Genomic DNA, 18,635 nt, shown 5'->3' on the forward strand with positions numbered 1-18,635 from the left:
ACCCCTCAGAATCTCAGCCCTCTAGCTCACAAATAAAATGTCTGCACAAACCATAACACTTAAAATATCACCCACAACTACATGTCTATTGCTTTTTGAGCAACAAGAGTGCAAGGCCAGTCACCCTACCTCAGTGCTGTCACTGCCTCCACTGCTTGTCTAGACGGAGACTGCCACGTCCCAAAAGCTATTGGCAGGAAGTCAAATGATAATTGTCAAAGTGGTTACCAGACTGGAGGCAAATGTCAAACATTATCAATGCAAGAAAAGATACGTAATGTAGAAGAATGTCAGAAGAATCTGAGAATAAGATTACAGAAAGCCTCCTCTCACACTCAGGTTGCTTCTAAAGATACCATTTCTTTATTTACCTCATCTCAGCCAAGAAAGGAATGGTTTGCTATTAGGAAATCTCATGAACATAGTACTACATCATATTAGGCCTCATAACGAAAAGTCTCAATTATTTTTAAGTCACCAGAAAGATACTTAATAGTATCAAATATCTGATTCCCAATAAAAATTTCTACAGAATTGGAAAAACAAAGGTGCTTTTTTAATTCTAAAGTTTTATCTTAAACTGATGGCCAAAGGCAGAAAAATAGCAAAATACAGCCTTTCCATTAAAATTTGGAATAAGACAAGAATACCTAATTAACATTATTATTTAACATTGCTATATAAATTCTAGCCAATGCAATAAGACCAGAACACAGAAATAAAAATTATAATTCCTATAAAGTAGGTGATAAAATTATCATTTATGTATGATTGTATGTAACATTAGAACTTTACCTTATATCATATGCCAAAATAAATTTCTAAAGGATTAGAAAGTTTAATGTAGAAATGAAACAAAAACAAAATTAATAGGAGATATGAATAAAAATTTATTTTAGACCAGAGAAGGGATTTTTAAGGAAAAACATAATCACACAAAAAAAGAGATTAACTATACTTCTTTACTTAAAACAAACAACAACAAAAAATCCCCAGGAAAACCTAAAAAGCAAATGACAAGTTGAGCAAAATGTTTTCAATGGTTAAACCAGGAAAAATACAATATATGCACTTGTTATTTAAAGAGCATTTTGAAATTATGAAAAGAACACAGCCTCAATAGAATGGTAGCAGGAATTAACAATTTAGGTAAGGTCTTCATATTAAGAGTAACTTCAAAACCATAAGGTTATATATAATACTACAAATATTAGCCAGATATTTTGAGTGGTCACTATGTGTCAGATATTTTATGGAGCTCTTTTCATATACTGCCTGATTCCTCACAAAAGCCTTAAGAAGTAGGTATTATTATACCCATTTTATAGATGAGGCTACACAGGTTTAAAAATATTAAATAACTTATCCAAGTAAAAAGTAAAAAAAGAATGCAAACACATTTTGCTGAGTCTGTATGTTCTATTTCTTCTGGTTTGGAAGAAATAGTTAAAATTATTGATAAGGTGGAATACATAAAAGTTTAAAATTTTTGGACACCCAAAAAAAAAAACAACAATAAAATTCTAAAGTAAATCACATTCTGGGAAAGAAAATCTCTGTAACCTCTATGCATAATGACTATTTTCCTTAATATAGAAGGAACTCTTACAAAGCAAAACAGGCAATATATAATTGTAAATATAAAAAGCCACAGACACGGAATTATGGAAATTCGTAATCAAGAAATGTCATTCGAAAAGTGATGAAATACTATTTCTCAAAGCTGACATTTTCAAATAGTAAATTATAATAATCAATAATAACATGGATAAAATTTCAACCCAATAAAAACTGATTAAATTAAATATGGTGCTAACCTAAGATAGAATATCGTAGTAGTAAAATGATTTTTCAAATGGTATGTGCTCACATAGGAGGAGCCTTACCCTATCCATATACAGCGTAATACCAGGTGTGTGCATATATACAAGACAGAAACTTTTACACATAAATTATTTTTAAAGAACTATATAGCATAATGTTAGAGATTGAAATGCAGACCATTTTCAATTTATTCTTGATCTGCTTCAGGTACTCCTAATTTTCTCAATTCAGTATGGTTTACTTTACAATCACAAATATTTTCAAAATTTTATTATAAACATAATGATTTATTCACTCAATAAGAATGCCTTAAGTCTATAAAGTTCTTTTAGGATTTACAAAGCAACTTCATAAATATTATCCCACTTAATTCATAGTACAACCCTGAGAGAGATACATACTGGCACCATTTTACAGAAGAAACAACCTCTCTTAAATTAAAGTGGTCACGTTTCTTTCTGTTTTTTCCAAGCACAGAGCAGAGGAACAGGTTCACCTCAACTGCAATAAAAGGATCCTTAAGAACAAAATAAAACTTTTAATTATTTCCCTATAAACAACCCACAACAATGTCAGTGATAAAATAATCCTACCTGAAAAAAAATATCTTATTGGCCTACATTGTAGTTATAGCAGTTACTGTTGTGTTTTAATAGTATGCATGGTCACTTCCAATTAGTATCTTATTATTTAAGCACTGTGTTCTCCAAAGGAGTTAATTCAGAGAACTTCTAGTTGTGCAGTTGGCACCAACCCACAGACTAAAACCCTTTTCTAGAATAAGTTTGTAAAAGTTGTCATGTCTCTCCTATGCCACTACATATTCCTATATCAAATGGGAGATTCGAAATAAACAATCACAGCACCATGATTTGTAAAAACAAGGGAACAAAACTTGAATTACTTCAATTCTATCCTTCCTATTTGACCACTTAAAGTTTTGCATTGAAAATTCAAAACAGCGAAACAGTACAAACTGCAAGGTGTAATACTTTAGTTTGGTTAAGCACAAATTCTATTTCATAGATGAAACATTTTTACTAAATGGGAATGCTTTAAAATTGAAATATAGTCCATACTTTAATTGCTAGTTCCTTGAAAACTAAAGAATAAATCAAGAAGATAATTATTGTGCATTGCTCCATGATTACTACTCAAAATAATTTTGTCAAATAGAGGTGGGTTGTTGAGATATGATACTCTGGGTGTGTCAAATACAGTAGGTACACCTCTACTCTTATTATAAAGCTGTGATATGTTTTAGGAAAAACATCTGAAGATTTGGAAAAATCTGTTCATTATAATATTAGTAAACAAAGAATACATACCAGTTGTTTGCCCTATCTTTTGGACATGTTCCCAATGAAGTAGGTCTTATTTTGTTTGTATTTATAACTTTATGGAAACATAACAGTAAGGTCTTTGAAACTCATCGGACCATTTATTTCAATTAGAGGCAGTAATGAAATCTCTTTAAACTATTAGATGTCACTTAGTCTCTATGTAAGACAGATTGTATCCTTAATGCCTTTTGGCATGATCCACAGTTATTTGCCCTTAATAGTTTTCATATTTACTGAAATGGGATTCCATTCCTACGCCTCCCAGGCCTCCCAAGACCAAAGCAGTGGTTGATCTGAAATAACATCTTTTCATTAAACTTAGAAAATAACTTTCAAAACCTATCAACTCCAGCACTAATAACTATAATAAGAAATCTTGGCTGTAGCCAAGGACTCAGTGCTGCTTCTAGTGCCACACAGGCTAAGACCTTACGAAGCTAGGACTGTCAGGGAGCCTGATGTACTTTCCCTCATGGGGGGCAAGGTCCTTCCAAAGGCCTTAGGATACTTCTTGTTTATTTCAAGGACCAGCCCTGATCAAGTCCATGTCATCTGACTCATCTTACTTCAAGAAAAGTCATTTCACGACATATTTGAGCTGGAGTCTGAGCAATTACATTATTTGAAAAGTACTGCATTTTTGTCAAAATGTGTTTCTTCCTTTCTTATTTTTCATGGCATACCTCAGACAATTACCTAAGAGCAGACGAGGGTCAAGGAGGGCGCTGTTAATACAGCTACCCTTGACTGGAGCCTCTTTTTTTCACTCAAGAGTGAGGAAGAATGAGCACCACTTACTTCTTTAAAACTCGACGGCAGTGTGGAAAGAGAGCATCCTAAGAACAGCAGGATAAGCAAAGGTGAAGTCTTACGGACACCATAAGACTACCCAGATGCAGATTAACACATCAAGTGCTACAGTTTACTAAAATCTGTGCATGGTTTACCTAATCCCTCCCCTTTAAGGCCACAGGCGTCTTACTAATTATCTATTCACAGAGTCCTTTGCGAGAGCCTTCCTCTTTGCAAATACACAGGGAATTGACTTTTGTGTTTTGAAAAGCCTTGTTGAGAAATTTCCACATTTGCAACATGGCTACACACTAAAAGCATATTTTTTAAGGGTTCAAACATATGAAAAGTATTATAAATATCATAAAATCCAAAACCAGTTTACCAGTCATACCAAGAAAAACAATACTCATTTGTTGTCAGATTCTTGTTTCCATTTCATATTTTATTGAATGTCATCACTCGTAATTGTCTGATTTGATTCCAAATTACTTTAGGTATCTACCCGAAACCAGATCCACCTTCAAAAGAAGGCTTACCACCAAGGGAGATGCTCGAAAGAATGTTCTGCAGACACCAGAGTTCAGAAATGTTTTGATTAATGGCAGCTGTACTCTACCAATTTGAAGATTACGATGTAATTTTGAGCATCTAAATTCCATAATGTTTTATTAAAAATAAATTTCATTGTTGTATCCTCAGACACACAGAAATGACTGGGCATCATGTGAGTAAAAATCTGCCACTGATTAAGTACTACACGTCCCCTTCATGAGGATGAGACCTCAGCCGATAGGCTCTTCTGTACACAGCCCACACAGGACCACTGTGCTGGAGCCAAAACGTCCAAGCAAGGCTAGGTACAGGGCAATACGGGCTACCATAGACAGGCACTTACCAGGAGCCAGGCTACTCACCTAGCCAATGCTTTTCTCTCAACGTCTGTAACATCACCAGAAGTGGTGTTTTCCGCTGGCAGTTTGCGTTCCGCTGGCAAGGCCAGCATTACATCTCTGTCCTTCCTCAAGTGCCTGTATTGATTGCCTTTCCCTTCCACAAGACATCACACTGGTCCATTACATTGCATGTCAGAAAGTGGGAAATCTAACACAAATTAAGGGGCCTTCTACCTCAATGAAATTTTTTGGGGGGTCCTGGGGTTGGGGCATATTGAGATGAGCTTTCTAAAGTGAGGATAAGTGGATGCATCTGGTCCCTGCTGCAACTGGAACAGAGGCCCAAAGCCTAATGGGCCTTTGGATTCGGGAGGCAAATTATTTTACTTTTGGAATGTGCTACCCCAGACCATTTACCGGGAGACTCAAAGAGCTGCTAGTTTTGAGTTTGGTCCGCCCCAGGTCCAGGCTGCTCTGCCACTTGGGCGTGCGCTCTAGCAGACCCAGTGGTGATGGCAGTGGCAGATGGAGAGACGTCTGGAGCCTCTGGCAGCCCATACACAGTGCAGACCCTTATGATTTTGGAGCAATACCTACCAATACTCTAATTTTAAGGACCTAGCCTCCTGAACGGTTATGGAATACACTTCTGGGGTTTCATCTACTCAGTCTACGGTACTTTGTTAACGGCGGCCCTAAGAAACTGATAAAAATCTTGGCCTAATAAGTTCATGAGTGTTAGCTCAGCTAATCTCCACGAGTACTTGACGGAGCAGTCACTAGTGTTGCCTGCTTTTTACAGAGGAGCCAGAGGGGAGCTAGCATGGAGTAGAGCCGGGGCTTGAACTCAGCAGTCCAGATCCAAGCCTGTGCTCTAGGGCACCGCAGCACTGTGTCAACAGGGAGGAGGAACGCACATGCACAGTGCTGCTTACCTACATGAACTCCATGGGCTGCCGGGCTGCCATGGCGCACAAACCAGTTGATCTTAGTTTGGGAGCTCAGCACATGTGGCCTCTCAGCATACTGCCTCTGAGGGCAGGTAAGAAGCCTCGGAAGAGTAGGTGAAGGCTCAGTGTATGACCTGGGGGCTGCCTGCAATGCCCATGGATGCCTGACAGTGCACAGTAGTTGATTTCTTTTGTTAATGGTGCTGGCCCCCTAGCTAGGCCTAGACTTGCTCACCCTGGAGAATGAGCACATTCTTAAATTTTCCACACTGGTACTCCGTCTCTCACCTGGCCCTGACCCTGCTATGGAGGTCTGCTTTTTAAACAATCTGCAGGAATACCATTGCAATTCTCAGGTCTTCTTTGATAATATTTAATGAGTAAACACTTTTATTTTGAATTTTATCACTAGTACTCTCTACTCAACTTTTGACCAAAGTTGGTCTTTTTTAACATTTGAAATAAACACAAGTGCAAAATTTGCCAACCCTTGGCATTTGTAGAATAATATTCAACTTCTACATGACGCAACTACTACACATCAGACACTGGGTCAGGCCCTCCACATACAGATCCATTAAACTGTAAGCTGGGAGCACATCTGGTTCGCTGCTATAATCGTAGGGCCCGGCTGCTTGAGGAGGTCGTCAGGAGCACATGAGAGCTGGGCCAGGGAAATCAGAGGCTCATACCCCCAGCCCTGTCCTCAGGATGTATGTTCTGCCCACTGCTCCTCCAACTGGGCTGGGCATCACTTCAAGAACACAGCCTTGAGGGAGTAATGTACTGAGACCTTCTGGATGGTATACGTCAGAACCCAGTGAAGGCCTCTGTATAACTGATGAGATTCAGGTAGGTGGGTGCAGAGATCTACTCATCTTGCAGCCTAAGACAAGCCTCGTATGTAAGTTCCCTTATGAAACCTACACGCTGCCCACCTGGACTGGCCTGCCCCTCCCTGGGTCTCAGCCTGCCCTCTGAGTATGGGGGTCAGTTCTGAATTTCACCCAGGGAACTCTGAAGGGTACAAACCATGGTACCTGCTTGATATTTGTTAAACAGACAGATGGATAGCTGGCTGGCCAGTTGAGGGTCCCCATCAGTGGAAACTCCAGAGGCAGTGAACTATAAGGAGCAGGAGAAAAGAGGCAGTCGCCTCCCCGCCCCTCTTTCTGCCATGTTCTAGTGGGGGACTGAAGGCAAAAAGCCTAGAAGGACCCTCACCAAACCAGTCCAAGGAGACCTGAGCTGGGAAAAGTGCACTATGTCAGCTTCCAGTCTGTCTCTGCTAACTTCACAGGAATTCCTGGGAGGCAGGAAAATTTAATGTCATTTCACCTTCTGCAAGGACCTAAGGCAAAACTCCAAAGGACACAGCATATCTTTGCCAACCTCTCTTTTTCCTTTAAATATTTCTGTATCCTCCACCTGGCCTGAGACACAGAAGGCCTCGTGCCAGCTCTGTCTCCCCAAATTCCTGCACCCTAGGCCATCTCTCTGAAATATCTATTAACAGCCCTATTACCATGGGAGTCTTATTACTTAATTAAATTCATACTGAGGTGTGAACGAAGCTTAACACTCCTCCAGCATTATCCAATAACGTTATACTAACTCAGTTTTAATTGGTAGTGTGTGGCAAAGGATATTTTTCAGGTGAAGAAATTGAGAAGCCTATCCCATACATGCTACTCTAAGGCCTGCCTTCTGCTTTATCAGGTCTGCAGAAAACAGAGTACCTTCCCAGCTCCAAACCACTCATACCCACCACAACCCTCATTCGTGAACTTTACCAAACATAAAACATCACACAGAGCCTGTAAGCTGCAGATATATACATCAGTGTGGTAAGGGTATACCTTCTATATATGTTTATTTATATAGATCCTATATGGCAGGGTCCATTGACCACTGCCCCCTGGAAATACACTCCAAACTCCTAAATATGACTTCAAGGCCATCCAGGACCAGCCACTGCCTGTCTGTCCACTGCTTGCCACTTCCTCCAAGCATTCTGTGGTGCAGCCAGATGGAATTCCTTTAAATGCCTGTTACCCGGTTGCATGCTCAATTTCCTCCCTTTCTGGCCTTGATACATGCTGTTCTCTATTCCCCTGTGGATCCTCCTCTTCTTCAGGCTAACCCCTCCCAACCTCGAGTTCTCTGATCCAGCACAGATTCTGGAAAGCCTGTCATGACCCCACCTCCCTGCAAACTGTATTGGATACACTAGTCCCTGCCATCATGTGCTCTCCATCAACCCATCACCATGCTCCAGCATCACTGTTCATTCCATTTCATATCCTGCGGGCTAGACCCCCAAGTCCCTTGAGGGGGCCGGACCTCAGCATACTGCTAGCCACAGCAACCTGGAGTCCAGCAGAAGGCTTGGCAGGGAGAAGCTTGGTAAATCACTGGCATCATGTGTATAAAGTTTTATCTAATCCCTACGTTGTGAAAACATGTCCCCATTTCACTAAGGTAGAAATCCCAGCAGTCGGAGAAGCATTTAGCAGAAGAGGGATTCATCCAATGTTTCTTAATTTCAAGAAGTGCTCTTTCCAAGTTCCTGGTTTTCTAAAGCTACAGACTTGCCTTGGGAAACAAAAAAAAAAACTTACTTTTTACTAACCTAAGAGGGTAAAGTGGCAACTGGTGATAAGGATTCATCAACGCAACACTGCAGCCAGCACCTGGCAACAGGAACTGTTATTACAGTAAACCCTATAATCCTTCCAGGTGATTCTTGGGAAAATTCCTCAACTGACTTTTCTCTTTATAGAATTTCTATTCCTGCCCTGATCACCCTTGGCATAATCTACTCTTGAGCCATCTACTGTTCTCATCAAAATACAAAAAAAACCTACAGGGATCACAGTGCAAATAACCATAAAGGAAACATCAGGCATCTCTGACAGGCAGAATTCCAAATGTGTGCAATGAACACTACACATTCTGATCATGGCAGAGCCCAGGAATCTGGAGAAATCACATGTGGGTCACATTTTAAAGAAACAGTCTAAGCATTATTTGCAAAAAACAAACTGCATCAGAAAACAAGTTCTTAAATAATTTAAAATCTAAAACTTAATAGTCAACACACATGTAAGCCACAAACTCAGAATGGCCAACATCATCTGGCACTACACACTTGTATGCTTGGTGTGGGGTAGCCTTCTTGCCCCACTGTGCTTTCATCAGTTCTAGAAAGAGAATGACAATGGATAGAAAGTGAATGGGGGTATATGTTTATTATCAGACATTATTGTTAAGGGACACAGAAATTGACTGAAATAATTATTTATATGGGCAGTAAATAGTATGACAATGCAAGGTGAAATTTTCTTCTATAAATTGCACATACTCAACTGCACTATCATATCACACATTGATCTAGGCAGGAGTACACAGTCCACAGCCTACACCCAGACATTTCATGTCCTTAGACTCCTGTAAGTGGAAGAGGAATCCTTTTCAGCTTCTAAGTTTGAAAGCGAGGCCTATCTTTTTAAGCATTCCTGCACATGCCTCTCACCTGCAGCCCACACTCTCCTCTGCCCTCTCAGCCCCTTGCACAGCTCTTTTCCTGAAGAAGGCCCTATGGACACACCTTGTTCTCTACATCTCCTTCTGTCCAGGACTTGACATGTGCCCTCACCATGTGCCTAGATGCTCACATTCTCAGCGCAAGCCCAGCTCCCTTTGGAATGTAAACCACAAAGCCCAGCTGGCCTGGAACTCCTCTGACCTGCTGTCTTGAGGAAGAGCCTTATACTGATGGTTGAGTCCCTCTATCCACACTAGACATAAGTCTACCTGCCTGGAAAAACTGCGCTCTCCTCTCCATTCCCGTTTTGAGCACACATCAGTGACTTGAATATGTGCTCAAATGGAGGCAAGCCATCCTCCAGACCTGTCCTCTTCAGTTTGTATAAAACTACTCTCAAGCAGGGTATCTGAATTGCCAATCTTTCCTGCAACATATGGATAACATTAAACCCTTTGTTCCCATCTACCCTAGATATCATCTACTTTTCACAAAGTTTTCACTTGAACACCCTTAAATCCAGACATTATGACCTTAACTTAAGACTATAAAACAATGCGGTTGCCCAAGATGAGCACAAAACATTTTAAATTATCCCCGTTTCCCTGTCAGGGTGCTGTATTTACCACCACCCCCTACCGCCTCCCAGCGGCCGCCTTCTTTGTCGTCATTTTCCTGGGGCTTCTCTGTATCTTGATTTTCCAGCTGAGGCGCTGACTTTCCTGGGTAACTCCAGGCAGGCTTGAGGATCACCTGTGCTGACTATTTTACCCTCTACCTGGATGGCTGCAAAAACCTGAGCCGAACAGACTTGGCTGGAGGCGGGGGCTCTTGAATGAAATAAGATTTTCTTTTAAGTAATTATTCAATGCCCAAGTCCACATTTCAGCCTTCCACAGAGCAGCTGCCATATTCCCGGCTGCTTTCCTGAGGCTCCATCCCCAGGGAACTTCTCACTGACTGACTGACTCCTCTGCGTTGTGTCCTCCTCTCAGGCTTTCTACAAGTCCTGCCTGTGCCTCTTCATCTCATCTGGGTTAATGGTGCCCAGCACAGGTCTCCACAGCCCATCCTCAATGGCCCCATTATCTACAGTGTCTTTAGCACCGATGAATTCCCTAGAAACTTAAGCTAGAGGACTCATCCCAATGGGACTGACATGCGTCTTAACTTTCCCTCAGAATGTTCACGTCAGTGGTTCACTTTTCAAATTTGCATCAGTGCTGAGATTTAAACTTTATGGAATTGAGCAACGAGCGTGACTCTTGAAAGAAAAGAGCTGGCCCATTTCCCTTGGGAGTTTCTTAAAAAAAAAGTGAGAAAGAGGAAGGGGAGAAAACAAGGGAGGTATTAACCATTCTTCGGGTACCCTGTACACCCACGCACTACCGTGGGTATCAGGAATCGCCCTTTGCTCCTGGAGAAAGCGCCGCGCTTACGGTTCCTGATAGGTGAGCCTCGAAGACCACCCCGAGACCCGTGGCTTAGCATTAACATAACATCCACCTGGGGTCAGGGACCACAGCACCGCTGGTGACACCGGGAAGGGAAGAATAAAAGCGAATACAGAAAGAACGTAGAAGAGAAGCCCCGAACCCACCGCACCTCGCCTCCGGGTGGCCACCGGCACCGGCTGCCAAGCCTGGGCAGAAGCGGCTGGACGGCGTCTCCTGCCGCCGCGCGGGGCCCCCGCGCCGCCCGGGCAGCGCCCCCTTACCTTGCGGGAGTACGGGGGCTTGCTCAGGTGGATGCCGTCGCGGACGAGCTTATCCCGGATCATGATCTTCAGCTTCAGTTTGGGGTAGCTCACCAGCTCCCTGCTGCGGGCGGCGGTCTGGCAGCGGGGGTCCCCGCGGGGGCCCTGGGCAGGGCCGCCGCGCGGCTCCCCCCGGCGGCCGGTGGGGAAGGCGGGCGCGGGCGGAGGCTGCGGCTCGAGCGTGAAGTAGAGGCCGGCGGCGGCGGCGTCCTGCTCCCGCAGCCGGCGCACGGCGTCCAGGATGCGGCGGCGGTGCGCGGGCGCCAGCACCCCGATGGCGTCCAGGTCGGGGTCCCCGATCTGCTTGCACACCTCCAGGTCATCGTAGCCGTTATCCACGAAGGACTCCGCGTACTGCGGGAGCTGCAGCGCTCTGAGCCACTCGTAGACTATGTTGGTGCACATGGTGGGACCGGAGCCCCGCCGGCAAACACTGTCCCAGCGCCGAGCGGCACCAGTTCTTGGAACTTTTAATCCTTTTCTCCGAGGGGAGGAAGAAATCGCAGCAAAGTTTTCCTTTTAGAGAAAAGGATGGGGTCGGAGACGGAGAGCCATCAGAAGCAGCCTGGGAGGGAGGCGCGTAAAAGCGGCCAAGTGAATTCCCCAGGCAGCCTAGGCTCGCAGGCGCGGGCGTCTCGGCGAGCAGCTCCTCGCCGCCCCTGGAAGCGCCGCCGCCGCCGCGGGGAGGGGCGCGCGAGGGGGCGGGGCCGGCACACCCTCGGCCCGGCGCGCGGTCAGCGGCGCGCGGAGCCGCCGCGGAGCCTCTCTAGCGCCGAGCGGCCCGGGGCTGCGCGCAGCATCTCGGCTTCGGGCCGCCGCCTCGCGCCCGGCCCTGGGGAGCCGGCTCCTCCGAGCAGACCTGCGGCCGCCCCGGAGCGCCCGGTCTCCGCGAGGGCGAGTCCCGGGGAGGGGTGTCTGCTAAGCTGCCGGGCCCTCGCGGCTACCTCGTTTGCTTTTTACATTTCTATTCATCTGATTGCTGTAGCCCGTTGACATCTCCGCGCTCACTTCCTCCCGAGCCTCTCACTCCAGCCTGATTCCAGGCTGCGCGCCAGTGAGCCGCCCAAGGGCACGTTCCCGCCGCCCCACCGGGCTGGGCGCGGCTGTGAGGCCAGGTTTCCCTTCTTTCCCAGTCCACGTTGCATTTCCCTTCCTCGGAGCTCGGCGGTCTGGCTTCCTCCGTGGACTCACGCTCAGCGCCCGGAGCGGCGGCCCTTTGGCCCGGCTAAAAGTGGGCGCGACGTGGGGACCGCCCGAGGCCGGCCGGCGCTGCCTGAGTCCCCTTCTCGCTGCAGCCGGGCACGCTGGGCGGTGGGAGAGGCTGGTGCCTCTCCCTGCTTAAGCCCCGGGGGCTGTGAAAGTTTGGCATGGGTTGTTTTCCTCTAGGCTGGCTCGTTCCGCAGGGTCCCCGCCCTGCTTCTGCCGGGTCCTCTCACCCTCGCCTCCGCTGTGCTTGCTTTCAGGCACCCCCGTCGCCCTGCATTACGCCGTAGCTCTCAGGGTGGTTCGGCCCACCGGGGACGCTTCCAGGCGTTCAGTGCTGGAGCCTGGGGAGCAGAGCTCACTCCTCCCTCCCGGGATCGCGTGAACATCGATACCTCAGCACCCAGCTCGCGTTACAGGAGGCGCTTGCATATCTCCGCCCACCGCACTTTCTAGGGAGTAACAAAATCCACCTAGTTTCCCTATCGGGCCCAAAGCCTGACCAAGCGCCTCGGGGTGGGGACCCGAGCAGCAGGTGTAACAGAGCGAGGACCTCGCCTAAGTTTCCCTAAGTATCTGACCTTCTTGAGGCTAGGAGAATTTTGGTCGAGGTACTCGGTGGGGCAGGTTCACTCTCTCCTCTCTTTTTGCAAAAGGGCAACTCAACTTCGCACCTGCGCCGCATCAGTACCTGAACTGGACACTTTTTCTTAGAGAGTCCCGTGGGGCGTGCCAGTCTCTGGCCCCGACCTTGGAAGTGAAGAGCTAACGATTTCGGAGTCGTTTCCACACCTGTGCGTTGGCCTTTGGGAGTGGGGTTCCTCTCCCTAAAATCAGAAGAGCTTACCCCTTTCAGGACACAGACTCCTTAAAGAATCAGATGACAGCTATGGTTTTTTTTGCCGCCACCCCCACACGCCCACCCAGCAAAGAAAAACACCCGACGTAGGAGTCCAAACATTCACTATTGCTGGTAGGTAGCGGGAGGAGGTGTCTGGGTTACCAAACCCCGGGACTAGCGTACCGCACCTTAAGAACAGCTGCCAGGAGGGAACCCCTTGGGGGTGGAATGAGAACGAGCGCGAAGAGCTGTAGGGTTACGTGGAGACCCCAGATCCCTCTGGGTCACCCAGGCAACCATGCCCGGAGCTCCAGGTAGGGCTGCGTTTCTCCTGGGTGCTGGGATGCTGGAAGCACCCTGCCCTTCCCGCCGGGCGCGGATCTCTCTCCCCGGCAAAGCAGACTCACAGTGCCCCCTCGCGGTCGCACAGGCGAATTTTAAGGCGTTGTCCAAGTCCCCGCCAAACTCATTTTATTGGCCTGAGGCAATGAGTTTCAAGGCTTTACCTATTCAATGAGTTCACCGTCCCCCTTTTTAAAATACGAACGTTTACATCCCATTTACATTTGTACCCCAATTATATTTCCTAAGGACCTTTGATTTTTAGGAGAAAAATAGTCCAGTAATTTGAATTATAGTGCTAAAAACAGAAGTTACAGCAGATATTTATTTGGAAATTAACTACGTGCAAGGCAGATATACATATCTCTCCATGTATGGTAAGTAGTAGTATTATCCAGTATCTTACTGAAGAAGAAATTCGGGCACCGAAACTCTAATTTGCACCTCACTCCCACCTCCTAAAGGATGTCACTGTTCACGGAGGAGCATGGGTTAGACCTTTAAAGGAATGAATTCAATGCCTGTCTTCCAGCTGTTAACCTTCCCAGTCTCCAGCGTGGTGCTGGGTAACATCAAGAAAAATTGGGCTGGTTTTAAGAGGGCAATCCCTTTTTTTTTAGACTGGGAAATTTAAAGCTCCAGAATTTTATTGTTATGGCTTTTTCTTTGCCAAGTTATGTGAAAAGTCTAATACTACTATAGTTCTTTGCTAGCTTATATACAGCCTTTTTTCCTCTAGGATCTTACAGACTCTGCACCTTATCTCATTAATCCTCACTGAAGGAAAGTATTTTTATTTCCGTTTTATAATTAGGGAAACTGCTTTGGGGGAAGATAAATGACTTGCCCAAGGTCATACAGTAAATCAGGACAAAGACAAGAACAAACTTGCATGTCAAAGTGGCTTCTCAACAGGCAGCAATGACTCTCTTTTATTTATGTGCAGTCACTATCCAATTAGGAAATAAAGCATCCTGGTGCTCTCTTTGAAGGGGAAGCCTTTTATAAATTAATCAGTTGTTAATCAGTCATAAATAAAACTTACTCATTGTAACCTCTAGAGAAAACCTGCTATCTGGAGACTTAACAAGTCTCAACTATAGAGACTTTTTTCTAGATTTCCCTTCTACTTCTCTTGTCTCCTACACCTGTTCAAGTCTTTTGTGAATCCTGCAGGCTTTTAGCTTCTGCTGTTGCCTTAGCATAGTGAACCTTTTATTAGACTTAGTTCTAGAGGCTACTACATGTAATCTCAAATTTAGAAGTTTTATAGCCGAAATATGTCTCTGTCCATAGCTAAAATCCAAAGTAAAACTGAAAAAAGTGAATGGCTAATCTCAAGATTTAGATATAGTGTTTTAGAGCTAGAAGACTAGTTGAGATCATTTCAAGCATCTGTGTTTTCATGCAGAAAATGGAGGCACAGGAAGGTCAATTAGTTACCTAAAGTCACACAGCCAGTTTGTGACAGAACTAGGGCAAGAACCCAGATCTGATTTTTCATATACTCTCACACTGAACTTACTACCTCATTCTTGCTGTGTGCTCCTGGCCACTGTCAAAAATCATTCATTTACTCATCAAATGTTTATATTAAGTAGGCACTTCAGTGTCAGGCATTGATGTAAAATGAGAAGACTTTTACTTCATTAATTGGAACTGTAGAGATTTCAGTATTTTAAATATGTAAAGAATAAACTGATAGTTTTTTATATGTTAGTTCATGAATGAGGAAGATGCCAAAGTGATATTTTCTTCATTCTTTAATTGTCCAAATCCTATGAATCAAAATCAGCCAAAATGTGAAATTATATTTTACATCCAGAAAAAAAGTACTTTTTAAAAAACAAGTGGCAATTTTGCTCTTGTGCATAACCTTAGACCACCACATCAATTTTCTCAACACACATTGTTGAGTACCTATAATTTTATAAATATTTCTGAGTGATCTTACTTTGTACAGTTTTTCTTAACATCCAAGTTTTCAAAATATTTCTTATGCTGTTTATTTTACATGTTTGGGGCCAGGTTTTTTTTTTCTGTTTTTTATGTGTTTTTTTTGCAGAAAGTACTCTATACCTAATGAAAATCAATGTGTAAATAGGTCACAGAAAAAGTTTCTTTTCAGGCACATTTTAGAACTGTCTTGATAATAACTCTGGCAAAATGACTGTTGATATTCTTAGTGCAATAAATTACTGATAATTATATTCAGGTTTTAAATTCTAAATATCAAAAAAAGCTTTTCTACTTTGCTCAGACTCTGTAATTTGATTTAAGGATATAGAGTGAAAAATAATTTGTTTTGAAATTTCTTCGGTGCCACATAAGGTTTCATACCATTTCATTTGGAAGATAAATGTTCGCACATAGAGTGTGTAAAAATTAAATTCCATTAACATCTATTAAATGTCAGTCCCAGGGGTGTCTAGCCTTGTAAAAGTCAAGGATATATAATATTAATCTTAAAATGCAGAATACATCTTGCCTCTGTTTAAACCATGAGCTAAAAGCATCTAGAAGAAACGTGTGCCATAGGGAGAAATGAGAATAATGGACTTGAGTGATGTAACAGGCAATCTGTTCTCCCGTGGCTGGGAGTGAGGCGTTGGGTTGGCAATTTAATTGGGGGCAGGCTGGGTGGGGGCGTCTGCTAATATGTCTGAGCTGTATACATTATACTTGTGTGTGACAATACATATATGCAAGAAGAAGAGACAGGGAACAGTGGGGAGTAGCAGCAGGATCCCTTAGATTATTCATTGCTATTATAACAAGTCTTTCTTTAAGGAAGGAACAAAGGGTAAAAAAAAATGTTGAAAAGTCAGAGACCTGTAGGTCACTAATGAAAGAGAGCCAAGCAAGAGACTCATAATGATAGAAAATAAAGTGAGATCCATTAAGAAGAATTCTTATTCTCTTCCCTCTGGTAATCCTGAAACATTCTATATTTTTAAATACATCTGCAAAGAGGAGGAAAGGATAGTACAGTGTTTTCTAAGGTAAAAATGGCAGGTGGGGTATTTTGTTGAAGAACAAAAGGCAACTCCAAGGACTCTCCCATTAAAAAAAAAAAAAAGATTTAAGTCAGCAACATTAATTTAGCACATCAAACTTAGAATATATAACCTCATACACATGAAGTGATACTGATAAAAGCTATTTCAGAAGAGAAGTACAAGTTATAATCACAATAATGAAATCACTTGGTTTATGACCAGGCATCCAAATTGAATAAATCATAGTTGCTCCCATCCTACAGTTTAATTCCACTCAAAAGTTAGGACAAAGAATTCATGGAGGCCACTTTCTGAGATCAGTCTGGCTCCTGATGACTGAAATGCTGTAGGTTGTCACTTTTGAGGCACAGTAATTTTGTGTTTGATTTCAAATCTTTGTTCCTTCTTATTTGATTTAAATTTGTTATTGGAATATATACTCTAAAACTCAAACTCTTAACTTATAAGAAATCTGCACATAATTAGGCTCCTATGGAAGCCAAAGGTTTTGTCCCTTTTCCAGCTTTGGAGAGAAGCAGGTGGGGTACATCACAGTTTGAAACTATCTCAGACCTTTGAGGCCACTTTTGATATATGAATGAAATCTCAGACCTTACTTATGGACATGTCAACACAAAATGTAAGCGGAGCATCCTATTTGTAGGCCAGCAAAGCCCTGTTCCTAGAAGTGTGGTTGACAAATCCAGAAATAGTAGATGTTTTGCATACATCTTTAAAAATTTTCAGCTCATCAGTTTCACCAGTGCCAAATTTCAGATTCTTCCTTGGGGTTGTTCAGCTGTTTTGTGTGAGTGAGCCCAGAACCCCACAGCTTGGACCATGGTCTTGGCCAGAATGTTCTGACCTCAGAGGACTTGCTAATATCATGGGCCAGGAGAGGCGTTTTTCAGGAACCTGCCCAGAAAAAATATAAGTAATACATTCCATATACAGTACACCAGGACAAATTCCAAATGGGTCAGAAATTTAAAGATAAAGATGAAATAATATACTTGTTTAAAGAAAACAAGCATATTCTTCTATAAACTGGGAGTGGGAAAGACTTTCTTAATTTTGAGTCAATTGCCAGAAGCAGTGGGGAAAAAAGATTGGTACTTTTTTTTATTGAAGTATAGTTGATACCTTTGATGACATAGATATTTTTAAAAAGCCTTTACATGGCCAAAAAGTAAATAAAATTTTGCACAAACTTTCATTAGCGAAATAAAAAGACAAATAACCCTCTGTGGGAAAGTATTTAGCATTCCTGTGGCAGTCACGGACTGGCATAGCTAATACCAAAAAAAGTATGTAAAAATAGAGAAGCAAAAAGGCAACAGACCTATGGGAAAATGGGCCAGAAAATTCCAAGTAAAAGGCAAATGAATATGCATTTGAAACCATTCCCTACCTTCCTCAAAATCAAATAAATGCACATTCAAATTATACAGAGATACCACTTCTTAATTACCAGATTAGCAAAAATCAAAAAGTTCAGCAACAAGTGCTGTTGGCAAGGCTGTAAAGAAGCAAACATTCTCATCAGTTGAGAGTAAAAATGCAGAATGCTAAATCCTCTGTGTTAGTCAGACTCGGTCTGACAAATCAAGTTCATTTTGTGTGACTTAATTGAAAGAGAATCGTGAATCATGTATTGAATCTAAAAGACAGAGTGAACCCTGCAGTATCCCAGATGTAGTAACTTCAGGATGTAGCTATTATCCTTAAAATTTGAAGAAGCAAAGAAAAGAGGTTGGAATTATTAGCATATAGGAACTTGGAGGAGAGCTCTGTTGAGCTGGGACCCAGAATTCTGAGGAAGGTGTACTGTGCTATTGCTTAGGAGGAAGGAGCCCAGGCAGTGGCATCAGGCCACTGAGGAAAGAGCACCTCCTGGCTGGTAGAGGCACTTCAGGAGCTCAAAGGAGCCTCCCGCAGAGCAGAGGCTTCTAAGGACCATTGCAGACTGGCTGGGGCAGAAAAAAGCTGGTTCTAGGAGTTCAGAAAATTGGTAACTGTAATCTGCCCTTGCTGGATGAAAAACTGTTGCAGGAGTGATCCTGGCAGGAAGAAGGAACAAAGCAGAACAAGAAAAGTTCCTCATTCTTTTTCCTGCCTTACGGTCTACCTCTAGCACACTTT

The 18,635-nt window shown here is 43.3% G+C and overlaps 1 protein-coding gene across 1 annotated transcript in view; it reads right to left on the reverse strand.

Moving 5' to 3' along the window:
* Nucleotides 1-11,923, reverse strand: part of SAMD5 (sterile alpha motif domain containing 5) — a 57,426-nt gene extending 45,503 nt beyond the window's left edge. Inside the window, exon 1 of the mRNA XM_036906910.2 lies at nt 11,070-11,923. Within this exon, the coding sequence (XP_036762805.1) occupies nt 11,070-11,513 (444 nt within the window). The 5' untranslated portion in view covers nt 11,514-11,923. The remainder of the gene's footprint in view (nt 1-11,069) is intronic.
* Between the last annotated feature and the right edge of the window lie 6,712 nt (nt 11,924-18,635).

This window comes from Manis pentadactyla, chromosome 12 (assembly GCF_030020395.1).
Source record: "Manis pentadactyla isolate mManPen7 chromosome 12, mManPen7.hap1, whole genome shotgun sequence".
Classification (NCBI taxonomy): Eukaryota; Metazoa; Chordata; class Mammalia; order Pholidota; family Manidae; genus Manis; species Manis pentadactyla.